Below are 18,048 nucleotides of genomic sequence, written 5' to 3'. Positions count from 1 at the left end.
TTTTCAAAAGGATTATTTTTACAATGTTATTCTTTTATAAATTATTCTCCAGACTCCACTAATTCTTCATTAGTTTATCAAAATCTTCAAGATTGTTCATCCTTGTAAATCAGATATGCTTGAACAGGTTGCACAGTTATGTGAATTAGTCATATAACTACACACTGAATATAGACATATATGTGTTTAGGTACATGTTGTCTTCCCCAACATAATCTGGAGTTTATTTAAGACAAAGAGCAGTACCTAGCATGGTGCCTGGCACATGTAAGCAGTTGATAAATGCGTTTCAATTAGTTGATTGATTGGCATAAGGAAAGCATACCTAGAAATCAGATCACATGCTTAGCAAGTTCAATATGAATGAGTACATCTATGTAGCAGACAAAAAAGCTACTGAGATCATAGCCTGCATTAGTAGATTTATCATGTGCAGAGTAAGGGAGGTAATTATTCCATTGTACTCTGTCCTTTTCTAGTGTACTCTATTCAATTCTGGGCACTGAATTTTACAAAGGATCTCAAATAGCTAAAGCACACCCATAGAATGGTAACTAGAATGGTCAGAGTATTAGAAACCTTTTCAAATTATATCACTTAAGGCTGTTCCCCATGGGGATAGCATGGGTGGAAAGGCTGTCCCCCAGAGGACATCAGGTCTGGGGATTTTATACTTTTTACAACAGATGCTATGTCATGGTGTGGACATGACCTATAGAGTGTTAGTCCCTCAGGCATTTGATGGGGTGGGGTGGTCATCTGACTGGGGTCTGCCTGGAGGCCTAAAGATTCATCTCTTTGTCCATCTAAAATCTAGAGGACAAAAGAGGATAAACATCTCAGGTGGGGTCATTGGGTGTTTCCAGGTTCAGAGTCATGGATGCAAAGGCAAGGGAGTTTCCCTGATAATAGTTCACCTGGGTTTCTGGGGCTACAGTGCCCATGTCATTACCCCTTTAGAACTGTGTGCTATGAATCTAGTCTAACTTCTGAGGCCAGATTTGAACCTAGGGACCTCCCATCTCTAGGCCTGACTCTCAATCCACTGAGCTACCCAGCTGCCCCCTTAGAACTTTACTTTCTAATGGAGGAGTATTATACATACTGACAACTGGAAGCACAGGGACATAGTTTGTAAATGATAGCTAGAAAGTAGGTGGAAACCTGGTCATCTCTCCAAGATACTTTAAGGAAATGAACTTTGTTTTTCATCGTCCTAAAGCACTTTTTTGGGGGGTTGGGGGGGCAGGAAGGAATAGGTGATTTCATTAATATGACATTTCTTCTAAAGTTGACAGCCATTCTGTGATTTTACTTTGTCTTAGGAAGTTGTTTAAAAGTCCTGTATGTGTCAGAGGGAAGATCTTGTACTGAAACAGACTCCAGGGTTGGCCCTCTAACCACTGTACTTAAAAAAAAAAAAATCAAAACCTCAGTGAGTCCCTGGTAGGAAAGACCTTAGAGGAGAAAGGAGGAAACTGGAGCAAGAAGATAGGAAAAATGGGAAGGAAATAAAGCTAGATTAGAGAAAGTTGACCTGTTGTTTTTTGTTTTTGGAATACACTTATGCAGTGATTCCCATAGGATTTTGTTTTGTTTTGTTGATGGACCTTGGGCCAAATTCCCTAAGATGGCTCTAAGTACCCAAAAATGGAGATGGTGTCCAGAGGAAACTGAGCCTAAGAGAATACAAATGACTCTACAAGGAGTCAGAGTCTGTGGAAGAATTTGAACTCAAGTCTTCAGGCCAGAGGTTAGTTCTATCTATTGTAGTTTGTGTGTAGGGAACTTTGTAGGGGTCCCCTCCCCTTTCCAGCACTAGACTCAGCACGTCACGGTTCAGAATAAATCTCTGTCCAATTGAACTGGGTTGAGCCTACTCTCAGCCTCCGACTCCTAGAAACCTTACTTTTCGTTGGCTCAGACTCGGCTGGAGCTACCGCTCTTGCCTTGTCCTCATTGGCTACTTTTGCCATCAATCTCCTCCTGATATCCAATTCCCCTGCTTCGGGCTCCGCCCGCTTCTCTTATTCCCGAAAAGGAATGCCCAGTCCCTCGCATGGCGCGAGGTGAGCTGTCTGTCGCCTGGGGCGTCTCTCGTTCCAGCTCCGGCTCACGCGTTGCGCCCCGCCCCGCCAGGATGTCCTCGAACCTCTCTCGAAGGTGGCCTGAGCTCTAGCCGCAAGCCCCGCCCCCGCCTCGCCCTAGGCCCCGCCCCTCATCTCCAGGGTGGAGACCCTGGCTGCCGAGGCGGGAGGAATGTGCTGGAAGGAGGTGGCGGAGAAGCCGTGAGTCGGTGCTGAAGGGACAGTTCCTGCCGGGAACCTTCTGCCCCAGCCCAGGTAGCCGGGCCCAGAGGCACATTCTCCAGCTCCAGAGCCCCGCGGGTGCAAACGGGATGTGAACCATGGAGGCCATCTGGATCTACCAATTCCGGCTGATTGTGATCGGCGACTCCACGGTGGGCAAGTCCTGCCTCCTGCACCGCTTTACTCAGGGCCGCTTTCCCGGGATGCTGTCCCCCGCCTGCGACCCCACGGTCGGCGTGGATTTCTTCTCTCGCCTCCTGGAGATTGAGCCCGGCAAGAGAATCAAGCTGCAGCTGTGGGACACGGCCGGGCAGGAGAGGTTCAGGTATGGTCATCCAAGCCAGCCTCCTAGGCTGACCCGGCCCCCGCCCACCCCTCCTTAGCCTCACCAGTTTACCCCTGCCATTGCCCAAACAATCCAAAAGCTTACTCCCTTTTCCTGGTTCTCACTTCCTTTGCCTGTGCCCTTGCCTCTGCAAATACGACCCCTTCTCCCCACCTCCTTACAGGTTAACTTCTTCTAAATTCGAGACGCCCTCCCCCCATTCTTTCCCCCGACTTCTATACTATCTTAGCTCACCTCCACCTCGTGTCCCTGTTGGCGCCCCCCCCCTTCTCTGGACCATTGTGTTCCACGAACCCCAGCACCCATCCTGAGCTTTGAAACCCTTTATCCCCTGCCCCCTATTTCCATCTCCCATATTGCCGTACCCCGTGAGTCATCTGTACGTCGCCTTCGTAGACATCATACTTGGGTTTTGTGGAGCCCAATCCCTTGAATATAGTATGGTCTTAATAATCATTTGTCGGATTTATGGCAAAAACTGCTCCTTACCAATTGTATTGATTGTATGAGATCATTGAACATCATCAGGAGGAAGATGAATGGGATGCTGGTTTCTAGAGCCAGCCACTCAGTAGTACTTCAAAAGGTGGTGTCAGGACAAAAGTTCGTTCAAATCCTGCCTCAGAATACATGTCACATGTGTGACCTTGGTCAATTCACTTAACTTTCCTGGGTTTTAGTTTTGTCATCCATGAGTGCATATTGGGATTGAATGACCTCTTGAGGTCCATGCTAGCTCTGGATCTATAATCTATAATCCTTTGGTGAGCACAGGGATAGATTTCCACAAAATTGGACTAGACATAGGGGACGGAACAACATGGCTGAGAATTTTTAAAGGGGTGAATTGCTTTCAGAAGTTTTCAAGCACTGGGATGAGGTACTATTTAGGAAAGGAGACATCCTGTGATTTTTTTAACCAATTACATGTTATAACAAATTTCTGCATAAGTTTTCTGAAGTTATATATCAAACTCCTCTTCCCTTACACTCTCCTGGAGATAGCAAGCCATTCAATCTGGGTTATGCATGTATTATCATGCAAAACATTTCCATATTGTTCATTTTTATAAGTGAATAATTATATAAAACCAAAACCCCAAACACAAACTCAAACAAGTGAAAAATGGTATTCTTCAATCTGCATTCCAACTCCAACAGTTCTTTCTCTGGAGGTGGATAGCATTCTTTGTCTTAAGTCCCTCAGAATTGTCCCATCCAGTTATTTCTGAGAATTTTTGTTTTATCTGTATTAAATGCTTATTTAAATATCTTAAGTAGAGTATGGTAGTGTTAAAACTGCATCATTGCCTAATAGTATGTAAAAAATATGAAGAAAAAATGGGTTTTCATAAGTTTGTTTCAAAAACAATAGCTATTATAATAGCTGACTTTTATAAAGTGCTTCCTATGTGCTGGGAGATTGGTGCTATTATTGCCATTTTAAGATAAAAGAAACAGACAAATAAGGTTAAATGATTTGCCCAGGGGTCACACAGAAAAAATTCTCAAGAATTTTTTTAAAAGAGCAAAAATATTTTTCCTAAGTCTTACAAAGTAATAGGATTTATTCTACCAATTACATGTACTTTTCACATAAGTTTTCTGAAGTTATATGATTCAAATGATCTCCTTTCCTGCCTTCCCTTCTGGAGCTGACCAGCAATTTGACCTGGATTATGGATATATTATCATGTAAAATATCAATAATAGGATCTTATAATCAAAAGATTAGTTAAGAATTGATCCAACCTAAGTTCCTTACTTTATGTATATGAAAGCCCTCGAGATTATAGCTAGTTAGACAGAATCTAGGTTCCAGACCAATCAGTGACCAAATCAGCAAGCATTTTTCAGATGCCCAAAATGAGCTACTACCTTAGGATTCACTAATAGGCAAAGAAGGCAGGCAAAGTGACCAGAGTACGCAAGGAGGGATACCTAAGTGTTACTTATAAAAATAAGCTTACTTTTAATGCCAGAAATTCCATTTACCATGGCAGAAGTGCATCAGAGTGTAGTGAAAAGAGTGTTATATGTGGGATAAGATATTTGGGCTTTGAATCCTACTTAATTCCCCTATGACCTTGGGCAAGTCATTTAGCCTATTTGGATTGTAGTAATTTACAAAGTTGTTTGCCTCTTAACTATTTTTCATTACTTTGAAGGTTCCAAGCCTTTGGTTAGTATCAACCTTAAAAAGCACAGAACCACCAAAGTAGTTAAAAAGAACAAATCTTTAATCAGGACAAGGAAGACAATGCACAGTCATGGGCAAGATAGCACTCAGAGCCAAGCACTGGGACCAACATCTGGGAAAAAGCACCTTGAAAGGGGATTTTCTCAATGAGCTATAGGACTTAGGATTTTATATACTTTCTGGGGAATAAAGAATTAAGAAAGACAATTGATTGCTTTACAATGGAGTCTGGGGCAGGTGGAGACCAGCCTGGGACTGGGGTATCCTGGGGGAGGCCTATGATAGAGGGGGAGAAACTTCTAAGACAAAAGAATACTTGAGATTTGATTATATCTAAGTTGAGATTCAGTCTGGTTACTTCCCTGAAGGCATTTTCCCAAGGAGCAGACAATTGGGGGTTCCAAAAAATAAAGTAAGTAGAGAGCAACAAATTAAGGGTGAATTTTTTAAACCCTGCCCTGGGTTTTATCATACCCCTGCTATTGGCTCCTAATCCATTGCTCTTTCCACTATACTGTCCTTCACTATATGGACCAACATTTTTACCATTATTTGGTTGAGGTATATATATTCAGGGCGGAGAAATGACTGAAAAGTTTAGGAAATTGAAAGATAGGCATTACTGATTAAGATTTCATATAAATAGGTACTTTCATGTGTATCATATATTCAGTAACATGATAGGGTTGTAGGAGTGGAATTTTCCAATGAAGTCTTTTTTTTTTCCTAACCTCCCACTAGACCATCATCCTCAATGGAGTTTCAAATGATGTGTTGTTGGTTTGTTTTTTTTTTTCACTTCTCTCTACACCATTTTATCTTCCATGATGAGATCAACTTCCACATGAGCACACTAAACAATGATTTAAGGCCTTATTTTATATTTTCAAATCTGATGTTGAAGTGTAGAACATATACATCTGTCAACTAGAAAAAACACAGAACTATTAAATAGTTAAAAATCACTCTTTAATCAAGGGAAAAGGGGTTAGCACTACTAATACGATAACAGAGCTGCTTTCCAAGACTGTACAGAGTCAAGGAACAAAAGAACTTGGGGAACCTATATACCACTCTAGATGACCTGGGGGGTTTAGGATTAGAGGGACAGTTGATTGACTTTACAGTGGTAAGAAAGGAAAATAAAGAGTTCCAGACAGGAATAATAGTGAGGGGCTGATGCCCTACCATGGACACAAAAGGGAAAGACTCAGCCTAGGGCTGGGTCACCTTGGTCATGGACCTTAGCCTAGGGGGAAGAGACCATTGGGACAAAAGGGATGTTCAATATTGGATGGGATTAGCTGTTCCCACCCAAACTACCAGGAAGTTCACTGTCCCGTGAAGAGGGACCTTCCCTCAGGGGGAAACCTCTCCTATGACAAGGTCAAAACCTAGGGTTTCTATACTCAAACTAAATAAACTGGGGATCTCTATATTTCCATGTTGACACATCACTCCTTCATATACTCTGCACAGTAGACAAATTGTCCTACTTATTATTCCCCAAACTTTGTATACAACCTTTCTCCTTCATGCCCTTGCATAAAGTGTCTCCTAACCCTAAAATGCACTCTGTTCTTATTCTTACCTCTTTTTTTTTAACCCTTCCCTTTCTTCTTGGAATCTATACTGTGTATTGGTTCCAAGGCAGAAGAATAGTAAGGGATAGGCAATGGGGGTTAGGTGACTTGCCCAGGGTCACATAGCTAGGAAGTGTTTGGGGGCAGATTTGAACCCAGTATCTCCCATCTCTGGACCTGATGTTCAATTCACTGAGCTACCTAGTTGCCCCCCTCATTCTTTTTTTTTTAATTTAAATTAATTTATTTAGTCAATTTAGAACATTATTCCTTGGTTAAAAGAATCATATTATTTTCCTCTCTCCCCACCACCCACCCTTCCCATAGCTGATGCACAATTTCACTGGGTATTACATGTGTCCTTGATCAAAACCTATTTCCATGTTGTTGGTGTTTGCATTAGGATGATCATTTTGAGTCTACATCCCCAACCATAGCCCCTTGACCCATGTATTCAAGCAATTGTTTTTTATTCTGTGTTTCTACTCCCACAGATCTTCCTCTGAATGTGGATAGTGTTTTTTCTCATAGACCTCCAAGTTGTTCAGGATCACTGCATTGCCACTAATGGAGAAGTCCATTACATTCGATTGTACCACAGTGTATCAGTCTCTGTGTACAGTGTTCTCCTGGTTTTGCTCCTTTCGCTCTGCATCAATTCCTGGAGGTCATTCCAGTTCCCATGGAATTCCTCCACTTTATTATTCCTTTGAGCACAATAGTATTCCATCACCAACATATACCACAATTTGTTCAGCCATTCCCCAATTGAAGGGCATCCCCTCCTTCTTACCTTTTAAAAGGACTCTTCTTCCAAGGATTAGTTTAGATCCTTTATCCTATAGGAAAGATTTCCTGATTCCATGCCCCCAAATTTCCTGTTCTCTATATTCCCCATCTCTTCACACCTTTCATATTATCTCCTAATAGAATGCAAGTTCCTTAAGTAGTCCTTTTATTTTTGTTTTCACTTTGCCTTGCACTTGGGAGGTGCTATTAAACTGAATGAATGTATGTGACCTGCTTAGCCCTCCCCCTAATATAAATACCAGACCTTTGACAAAGAGTAAGCAAAGATCACTGGGTGATCTGGGTGGCTGGGAATCTGTAGTCTAGTTGGAATTCCAAAGCTATATGATCAAAGCAAGTAGCTTCATTAACTCTGAGCCCTAGTATAAGATCTTTAATGTGTCTTACACTTCTAACTTGCTATGAATTATTAAAGGTTATTTATGCTGTCAACTTGAAATTTGGGGACCCCAAAGTTTGTCATTTTGGAATCTAGCTACCCTAAGTTTACTCTTTTTGTCCCATGAGAGTTTGCCTTTAGGGAGGTCATAGATTCTTCAAGTCTCAGACTGAATAATAGACTTTAAAGTAAATGATAATACTAGCTTAGGTGAAGCTGGCAGACCTAATCAAATGCTAAATTCCTCTTTGGTCCTAGTAGGTTTTCCCATTGTGTCAAAGTCCTTTCTCTGATAGCCCAGCCCTTGGCTGAATCCTTCCCTTTTGTAAAGCATCAGCCTCTCCCTGATAATCCTGTCTTGAACTTCTCATTTCTTCATAGCCTTTGTAAAGCCAATCAATCATTCATCCTTGTCCTTAGTTCTCCAAAAGGTATATAAGTCCCTGAGTTCTAGGTTGATACACTGTTTACTGGATTCTTATAACTTGTAAAGCAGGAGTGAATCAAGATATTTGAAGATAATATTTATTTAGCTGTTTTTTGAACCAAATTCTCAATAATTAGTATGGTATGTTTTTTATTTCTGTTAAATTTTTAGCATTATGGGCTAAATTGAAGCTACATGAAACAAAATTTTTAAAAACCCACTGACAAAAGATTTATTAAATACTTTGATTTGATTTCTTTGATTTTTTTCCAGTAACCAGACCTAGCTTTTACCAATTAAATATTTGACTGAGAAGAAAGTTTTATTAACATATTTTATTACTTTGATATTTATTATAGATATTCTGTCTTAAAAGTATGTATTTGAAGAACTAGTTTCAAATGTTTCTTTCATTCATCAGAGTACTTTAACTGTTATCAAAGTAAGAAGGGATAAAAAAATATGAAAACAATTACTATTAAAGCATTTTCTATTTTATCCAAGAAATGAAAGGTTGTTTTTCTTATAGATATATACTCTTATACTCTTAAGTTTTATTCAAAGGGAAGCTATTGGGATAAAAAATGGTTTCTTCCCATTATACAAACTATTAAGAGTTCATGAAATAATGTTTTGCATGGTAACAAATATATAACCTGGATCGAATTGCTTGCCAGTTCTGGGAAGGGGTTGGGAAATTGGATCATATAACTTTGGAAAATTAACGGAGGTTTGTTATTAGATGTAATTGCTAAAATATCTTTATAAGAGTTCATGAAACCTGACTATCATATTTGAAGATTTATTAGCAGTTTAATCAATTTAAGGAGAGTTAGGTGGTTCAGTGGATAGAGCTTTGGGTTTCAAATCAGAAAGACATGAATTCAAAGCTAGCCTCAGACTCTTAACTAGACCCCATGTAAGTCACTTGCCTTCTGTTTGCCTTAACTCAGGAGCAAAAGAAATGACAAACCACCTCAGTAACTTTGCTAAGAAAATCTCACGGATAACATTGGCATTCTGTGGTCTATGGGGTCACGCAGGGTCAGATATAACTGAACAACAGCAACTAATTTATTTTATTTTATTTTATTTTTTAAATTTTATTTAGTGAATTTAGAACATTATTCCTTGGTTACAAGAATCATAATCTTTCCCTCCTTCCCTTCCCCTTCCCCTTCATGTAGCCAATGTGCAATTCCACTGGGTATTACATGTGTCCTTGATCCAATTAATCAATTTTAAAGTCACTCTAACATGAAAAAAGAAAAAAAGAGAACTTATGGGGAAAGTTTATGATGTGAAAATAACTCACTTTTATATAGTGCTTAAGAATACTTTCTTAATAACAATTCTATGAGGTAGGTGATAAAAGTGTTTTCTGATTCACATTATGCCTAAGGCTCAGAAAGGAGTGTTTCAGGTGGCAAGAGACTTTCATTTCACTGGACCAAGGAGACACTAAGCTTAATGTTCACCCAAGGGAGCAGGGTAAGCAGTCCCTCTCACTTTCAGAATTTGGACACAGTGGAAAATGCAATGTACTTTTTAATACAGAAAGTAAAACAATGAACTTACTTATGTAGCCTTGATTTATTTTAAACAACACATAAAGGACACATGCTTTATAGTTGGTTGATCCTTAATTAGAATGAGATATTGCTGTTATACCTGATTTTCCAATCCTCCCTGCAGGCACGTTTTTAGGTCCACTGGTTTTGTGCCAATACATGGCATGTCTTCCAGGGGAAAGGCTGCACATGGCTTTTCAGCCTTTCTACTTTGGAGGTACTATATCTGGTTCCCTGCTTTTTAATCTCCACTTAGAACTTCCCAGCATTGTAACTAATGAGGAGATAACATCCACTTTTGCCTCCATGTCACTTCTAGATGTTTGAATATAGGTTCTTAAATATCTTATCAAATGGAGGAGCAGGTAAAAAGGTGCTTACCCTGGAATATAATTAAGCTCCAGAGTTATACACAGTGCATATGTTGGAGAACTACTTGCAGATGGCATTATTTTATATAGCCTAGGAATGGGGAAAGAAGGGAAAGATAGTTGTATAGTGAGGCCACCATTCAAATTTCAGGAATAAAAGAAGCAAGCATAAGTGTCACATATTCTTTATTGAAAACATTACTTTCTTTAGTCAAAACTTCTCATAGGAATATGTTCTTATGACTATGTCATACACACACACACACATACACAATCAGAACCTTCAGTTGACAATAGTCAGTCACCTGGGTTAGGGGGATTGGGAAACAAAAACTCTGTGCCAGATTCTATGCTGTATATTTTACAAATCTTATCTCATTTGATTATCACAAACTCTGGAAGGTAGATGTAATTATTATCTGTTTTAAAAATGAAGAAACTGAGGCGGCAGAGGTTAATTGATTTCTACAGTTACTAAGTGCCCAAAATAAAATTTAAACTCAGGTCTTCTTGACTTCAAACCCAGCACTTTGCCCACAACACTACGTCGATGCCTCTGGACTAAGTAGAGTCTTGCTTCAAACACGAGAAGTTATGATATGTACAATGTCAGCCAGCTAAGTAAGAAGAGTCAGAACTAGGATATAACCCCAAGTTAACCAGACTTCAGACTCAGTTCTCAATCCACTATACTATATTGACTCCCAAACATTGCAAACAGAAATATCTGGTAAGGTAGCAGAACAATGATTTTTTTAAAATTAAATAGAATTATGTGGTTTCCTAATTTAAGTTTAAATGAGCATTATTGGAAACAAAAGCTTGCAAAGAATAAAAAATCAAATGTGAGGAAAAGCTACTAAAGAAGAAAAACAGGAAAGAGAACAAGAAGATTGCTTAGTATAGTATAAATAGAAAGAACCAGAAGTATGGAGAATTATCAAATGTAAGAACATAGTACTTGAATTTTACATAAAAAGGATAGAAAAAAATTTTAGTATTAAGGAAATATTAAAAATAAACAGTCATGTGGCACAGTGGATAGAGCACCAGTCAGACCCAAGTTCAAATATGGCCTCAGACTTATCAACTGTGTGCTACTGGACTAGTCACTTAACCCTATTTGCTTCTGTTTCCTCATCTATAAAAAAAAGAGCTAGAGAAGAAAATGGCAAATTGCTTCAGAATCTTTGCCAAGAAAACCTCAAATGAGTTTACAAAGAATCAGATATGTCTGAAACTACTAAACAACAACAAAAACAAAGTTGGACAAAAAATTATTACCAAAAACTAGAGCTAGGTTGAAGAACTTATTAGGGAGTCATTTGTAATCCTGGGATGATAATAGTTTGCTGCTGTAGCCCAGAGAAAAATACCAATGCTTATAGGATCTGAGATTTTATTGGTCTTGGTATATAGTATTAGAAATTTGTCTGAGACTTAAAGATATTAAGTGGTTTGACTATGGTCCCACAGCGTCAAAGAAAGAATTTGTGCAGGACTTGAACAGACAGTGCCACAAAGAATAAATTCACCTTAATAAGCTACTCTTGTTGACCCTTTTGAGAAGAGCTTCCAAACAATTGACTTTTATTTATATAGAAAGTATTTTTCCATGGTTACATGATTTGTGTTCTCTCCCTCCCCTTTTACCTCCCCCCTCCCAGAGCTGACAAGCAATTCCACTGGGTTATACTTGTATTATCACTCAAAACTTATTTCCATATTCATTTTTTGTAATAGAGTAGTAATCTTTTAAAATTAAAACCCCAAATCATACCCTTATGAACAAATGATAAATCATATGTTTTTCTTCTACATGTCTATTCTCACAGTTCTTTCTCTCTATGTGGATAGCTTTGTTATAAGTTTCTCAGGATTGTTCTGGATCATTACATTGCTGTTAGCAAAGTCTAATACATTTGGATCATCCCATAATATTTCAGTTACTGTGTAGAATGTTCTCCTGGTTCTGCTTATTTCCCTCCAAATAAGTTCAAGGAGATCTTTCGAGTTTATATAGAAATCTAGCAGTTCATCATTCCTTATAGCATAATAGTATTCCATCACTATCATATACCACAATTTGTTCAGCCATTCCCCAATTGAAGGACATCCTCTCATTTTCCCATTTTTTGCCACCACAAATAGGGTGACTATAAATATTTTTGTACAATCATTTTTGTTTTTATCTCTTTGGTATACAAACCTAGTAATGATATTGCTGGATCAAAAGGCTCGCAATCTTCTAAAGTACTTTGGGCACAATTGCAAATTACCCGAATGATTAGATTAATTCACAACTCCATCAATAGCACATTAGTGTCCCAATTTTGCCACATCCCCCTCAACATTTATTATTTTCCTTTCCTGTCACATTGGTCAATCTGTTAGGTGTGAGGTGGTATCTCAGAGTTTTTTTTCATTTGAATTTCTCTAATCAGGAGGGATTTAGAACACTTTTTCATGTGATTATTGACAGACGATTTCTTCATCTGAAAACTGCCTATTCATATCCTTTGACTACTTGTCAATTGGGGAATGACTTCATTTCTTGTACATTTGACTTAAAATCTACTGACTTTTAGAAAAGTTAAAGATATATAAATTTTGGTTAATCAATTTTTCTAAGGGCAATAAATAATAAATGATAACAGGCTGAAGTCTTTTAGCCTAATTGAACAAGGTATGACCTCCAAATAACACTTCAAAACCTGATTTTTTTTTCTCCTTACTGCCTACCTGTCTCCAGCTTTTTTCTTTCCCTGTCTCTACCTCTGTGTGTTTCTTCTATGTCTCTGCTGGTAACATTCTTTTTTAATTTTAAAAACATTTTTCCATGTTTACATATTTCATTTTCTTTCCTTCCCCTTTTCCCTCCCCTTCCCAGATCCAATATGCACTTCCATTGATTTATACAAATGTTATCACATACCTATTTCCATATTATTTATCTTTGCAATAGAACAATCTTTTAAAACAAATCCCCAATTATATATCCATATAAACAAATGATAAATCACTTGTTTTTCTTTTGTATTTCAGCTCCCACAGTTCTTTCTCTCAATGTGGATAGCATTCTTTATCATAAGTCCCTTGGGATTGTCTTGTAGTCCCAGAGTTCATTCATTGCATTGGATTGCTCCACAATGTTTCACTTTATATTTTGTAAGCACATACTTCTCTATCTGCCTCATTTATGTTGTATCCCTCCCTCCCTAGAGTAGAATATAAGCTCCTTGAGTACAGGCACTGTCCAACTTTTGTATTTGTATCACCATCATTTTTACCACATTGCCTAGATAATAGTAGATACTTTAATAAATGCTTGTCAATTGATTTATTCAGTTCTCTATCTACTGATTTATTAAATGCCCACTATGTGCATTAAAGAAGTCTCTGGGGGAGGTTGGGAGAGATCTAGATGTTCAAGTATGGTCTATATATAACGTTTCTGAATATAGGTTATATAACTGAAGTGAGTTGTTTTTTTTAATGAAGTTAACTCCCTTTAAAAGGAAAAATAAGTACCTATTTCAGTATTTCAAAGATCTGCTACTTTCTACTGTGATCTTGAGAAAATCCCTCAGCTTTTTAAGGCCTTAGTTCCTGATCTACAAAACAAGAGCTTGTACTAGATGATCTTCCAGATCTAATTATATGATAATGTGATTTTATTGATGTAGATTAGATTGTGGATTACAACTTTCTCAGCTCTGTATTTAGGAAACTGTCTTCATGATTGTGTACCTATAAAAATGGTCACTTTGTGTCCTATCCCCAACTCTTTGATGAAGAGCCTCTAAATTTCAGCTCTTTCTTCAATTAAGGACTTAACAGCCTATTATAATACAAGACCTTCCATTCCAAGTAGGACCTTCTAGATTCTAGAATCTAGCACCTGCTCTGCTTAACCAAGAGAATACTATATACAGTAACAGTACAATATGGTGAACAACTGGGAATGATTTAGCTATTCTTCAGTGATACAATGAGCTGTAATAATGAAAATTATGAGGCTGGTAATAGCTTAATAACTTTATTAAATCAAAGTAGTAGTAGTAGTAGTAAAAAGAGGGAAAAGTAGGCGAGAGATACTTAGCTTTCTAATCTGCAAATGCCATTGGGCCTCTAGTTAAAACCTTAACAAAGGTTCCTTTTACTCTCCATGCTCATGCTAGAAAGTTCTTTACTTCCTGTTGGGTCTCCCCTTATGAGAAGTTTTCTCCACCCACTAGCTCCCACATGTCACATCTCAGGAGTCAACCATAGTTTCTTAATTTGCCTGGGTTCTTTAACTTATGAACTTAACTTATTTTCTCTTATAAGAATGATATTAGAAAATAAGTCTTGTTATATTAGTTTAGAGATAAGTAGAGAAGTTGGCTTGAGAAAGAATTGGAGTTTCAGAGCTGAGAGTCTAAGGTTTTTTTTGTGTGGCAGTTGGTCTCTGGCAGTTGGCAGAGTCACATTCTCTCTCTGAGAGAGTTGGGAGTTAGACTCTGAGGGCTTGAAGGAGGTAATATCTTTTTCTCTCCCTCTTGCTCTTACTGTATGAAGTAAGAAGGAAAGGAGAAAAAGACCTGAAGGAGCTTAGTGTTTTCTTTTTCCAACTTGGGAAACACTATTGACTATCACTGTTTTATGGATTGTTTAACTCTGAGAAGACCAAAGAAAGACCTGGTCTTTGATTTAGACTCTGAGTCTGCTAAGGCTCTGTGAGTTTTAAGATTAATATTCAATAACCAAGTATTATATTAAAGTTTTATTAATAATAACTAGAGCAAAAGAACTGCCTGAATTCAGCCCAGTCGCAGGTCAAAAAAAGAGCAGAAGGAGGAGTTATAGCCTCTTAAATACCATCATGCAAAACGTGAGGATGCATAAAAAAGGGAATTTTGGGAAATACTAAGGGAAATCTGGGGGATGAAGTCCAAAGGCTCAAAAATCTTCATTTATACATACCCCCCCCCTCCCTGTGATCCTATTGGGAAACCAGTTTCCCCAAAACAATCATAGAAACAAAATCAATTTAAAAATTGCAGTAATTTGTGGATAAAAGGGGGGAAAAAAATAAAACCAGTGATTAATAGGTTGATAAAAAGCTAGTTTGGGGGCAATCCCCTTTGGCATAAGAGTATACATTCAAAACAAAGGCATTTCAACCCCCCATAGTTCAATTCACTCTAGATATTCTGGTGCAGCATGTGGTCTCTGCAGGCATCTATCCTCATGGTGCATTCTAGATTCTGGGAGGCAACAAGTTTATTATCCTAAAATTGCTCAAATTTCATAACAATAACTTGACCTCCCTGAGGTGAATAATAACAAACACATGGATCAATCAGAGATTCATGGATGAGATATGAGGTATATGAATCAATTTGCAAAAGAAACTCAAAAACATGAAAAAATCCAAATAAATGAGAAAAATAACTTGTAGATGAAATACAAAATATAAAAGTCTTATATCTAAAAATATCTAAGTAAAGGAAAAACAAATCTATAACAGATCCTTGAATCAGGGTCCAATTAAAATGATTTAAGCAATTATGCATTTACCCAATCAGTAGCCAAGACTATAGAAAGTTTGCCACACCATGAAAGACAGAAAAGGGACTAGATTTCAGCAGCAAATGGGAGCCAGAATGGCAGCAAAAAAGAGGTTCCTTGATAGAATGTGGCTCACAGGAAGTCTAGTTTCTGACATATGTCAAAACAGCCGCAACCTCGAACCCCAAACCAGTTCAATTCCTCTTGTCTTGGCTCAAAATTACATCAATCCCACTGGGATCTATTCTCTTTGACCTTGTGCTCCATAGGCACTATGCAGGTACTCTGTACTTCTTTAGCACTGTACAGTGTCATGAAGCAAAGTCCCATAATTCTTTTAAACAACCAATGGCATCTTTTTTATAGTCTAAAGCTTTTTGGGTATGCATCAATATTAGAACAAATGTGTTTTAACCTTGTATTATTGAAAAATCAAAAAAGTTGAAGAAAAATCTTCTCAATAATGTTGTCATATACAAATACAAATACAAAATACAAATACAAAAAGAAGAAAAAATAAAACTACTCTATTGCACATGCCAGGAAAACATTAATAAAAGTTTTAAAATAAAAAATATATAGCTTAAAATCAGTGACACTGTCAGCCATATGTGAGTACAAATGATTTTCAGAATAAAACAGTAACACAGTAGATAATGCACATTCCAAGAAGTACCAAAGTCCCCAAAATTCACAATAGCCCAGTTAATTACAATAGCAAACATATTTCACATAAGTTGCTGTATGACAAAAAAAAAAACCCTATGAACTGAGGGATATTTGTCACAATTCTTACAGATGTAGCAAATCTTTCAACCTTGGCAAATATATTTTTAAACAAAGTAAAACTTATTTGGATCTAGAACATTACTAAAGAAATCTAGATTGTTCTGGTGGAAGTAAATTAAACTCAAGGGTTTTGCAGGAGCTCTTTTCTTCTTGCTACATAGAAACACCTTGATAGGAATATTTCTTTGTTTCTCTAACTTTAATACAACATTCTTTATAATAATATAAATATTTTAAAAATTACCCATTCAGAAAGCATTAGTTAATTAAAATTATTTCTGAAGACCCCTTAAAATTATCATTTCAATTCTTAGCTCATCAAATTCTCCAAAGGTTGCACGCAATTTAACCAGTTTTGTCGAAATCCATTCATCATCATGTATGTGATAATTAACAAAGGCAACAAAGCAACATGTGATTTTCAATGGATCTAGTAACAAGGGTTTGGGCAAAATGTTCATGGGCTTATACAATATTTTTTTCTTCAGCAAAGGTTCAAAATAAAGATCAATATAGGCAAAACATAGTAACTTTAAGTGATTCAATATAACAGAAAGATATTGATTATAGATTAATACAAATAAACTTTAAAAAATTTTAAACCTTAAAGCAATCAGTAAATACAATAATATAAGCAAATGACAAGGTACAAGCAGGCAGTGCAGTCAAAATCCTTTTCACCAATTCAATAGACTTGTTTTCTATTATAGGAGGGGAACAGACAGAAGATGGTTAGCAAAATAAACACTGGAGTCTGAAAAGTTTAAAATTCACCTCCAAATCTCAGTATGGTTCTTTCCCATGTCCCCCCCAACCCCCCATATTTATTACCCATTTAGATTTCATTTGTCAGAGGTCTGAATTTCCTCATAGAAACACAGGGCAGAATCTCCACTCTGCATGTTGAGAGCATTTAAGACTTTTAGAACTTTCTCAAAATATTTCAGGTTGGTTTGTAGTTTTAGCAGCCTAGCTTGTGGCATATACTTGAGGAGAGGGAAATAAAGTGGGAACTCTCCAATGAAAGTAAAAACTCCCAGGAAAAGAATTAAGAAGATCCAAACTTCACTTTTTAGCTCTACCATCTCAAACTGTTGTTTCAGAGTTTCAAGCATGCTTTGCAATAGCATTTTTCCTGAAAGACACTGAATAGGGTTTGTTTAAAGAGTAAAGAGAAAGAAGCAAACCTTTGAGGGAAAACAATAGCCTATTTGCATATGAGAGAAAAAAATACTTCTCCTTGGCGTTTTGGGTCAAGAGAAAGAAGGGGGGGAAATGGGCTTATTCTCTAAAACTGACTTTAAATCAACTGATTTGGAACTAACTGCCCTCCCTGTGAAAAAAACCTTTAGTAACAGTCTTCTAAACTAGGAGTCCAGCATCAGCTTAAAAAAAAAAAATCTGCTGGGAAATTAGAAGGTGTGGGGTTTCCATGCTGAAAAATAGCTATGGCAGGCTAGAAACACATACGTAGAGTGTGGAAAGGAATTGGGATGGAAATATTTTTATACATCACCTTCTGTGGGAAAAAAAAATGGCTGGGATTGGCAGGCTCTTGTGCAGGGTCTGGTCTTGGCAAGAGGAGGCTCCAAGCCGGGGGGAGAGCAGTGAGGAATGCTGGCCAGGTAGATGGACAGGAGAAACAGCAGGAAGCAGCAAGCAACAGGGTGGGGCAGGAGCACAGGCACACCCCGCCACTGGACCCTCCTG

General features: G+C 37.7%; 1 protein-coding gene across 1 annotated transcript in view; it reads left to right on the top strand.

The window, feature by feature from the left end:
* Positions 1-2,004: 2,004 nt before the first annotated feature.
* The window catches only part of RAB39A (RAB39A, member RAS oncogene family), a 33,737-nt gene continuing 17,693 nt past the window's right edge, over positions 2,005-18,048 (top strand). Inside the window, exon 1 of the mRNA XM_001371400.3 lies at positions 2,005-2,634. Within this exon, the coding sequence (XP_001371437.1) occupies positions 2,408-2,634 (227 nt within the window). The 5' untranslated portion in view covers positions 2,005-2,407. The remainder of the gene's footprint in view (positions 2,635-18,048) is intronic.

Source organism: Monodelphis domestica, chromosome 4 (genome assembly GCF_027887165.1).
Source record: "Monodelphis domestica isolate mMonDom1 chromosome 4, mMonDom1.pri, whole genome shotgun sequence".
NCBI classification, from domain to species: Eukaryota; Metazoa; Chordata; class Mammalia; order Didelphimorphia; family Didelphidae; genus Monodelphis; species Monodelphis domestica.
This window is presented reverse-complemented; position numbering and strand designations above follow the sequence as displayed.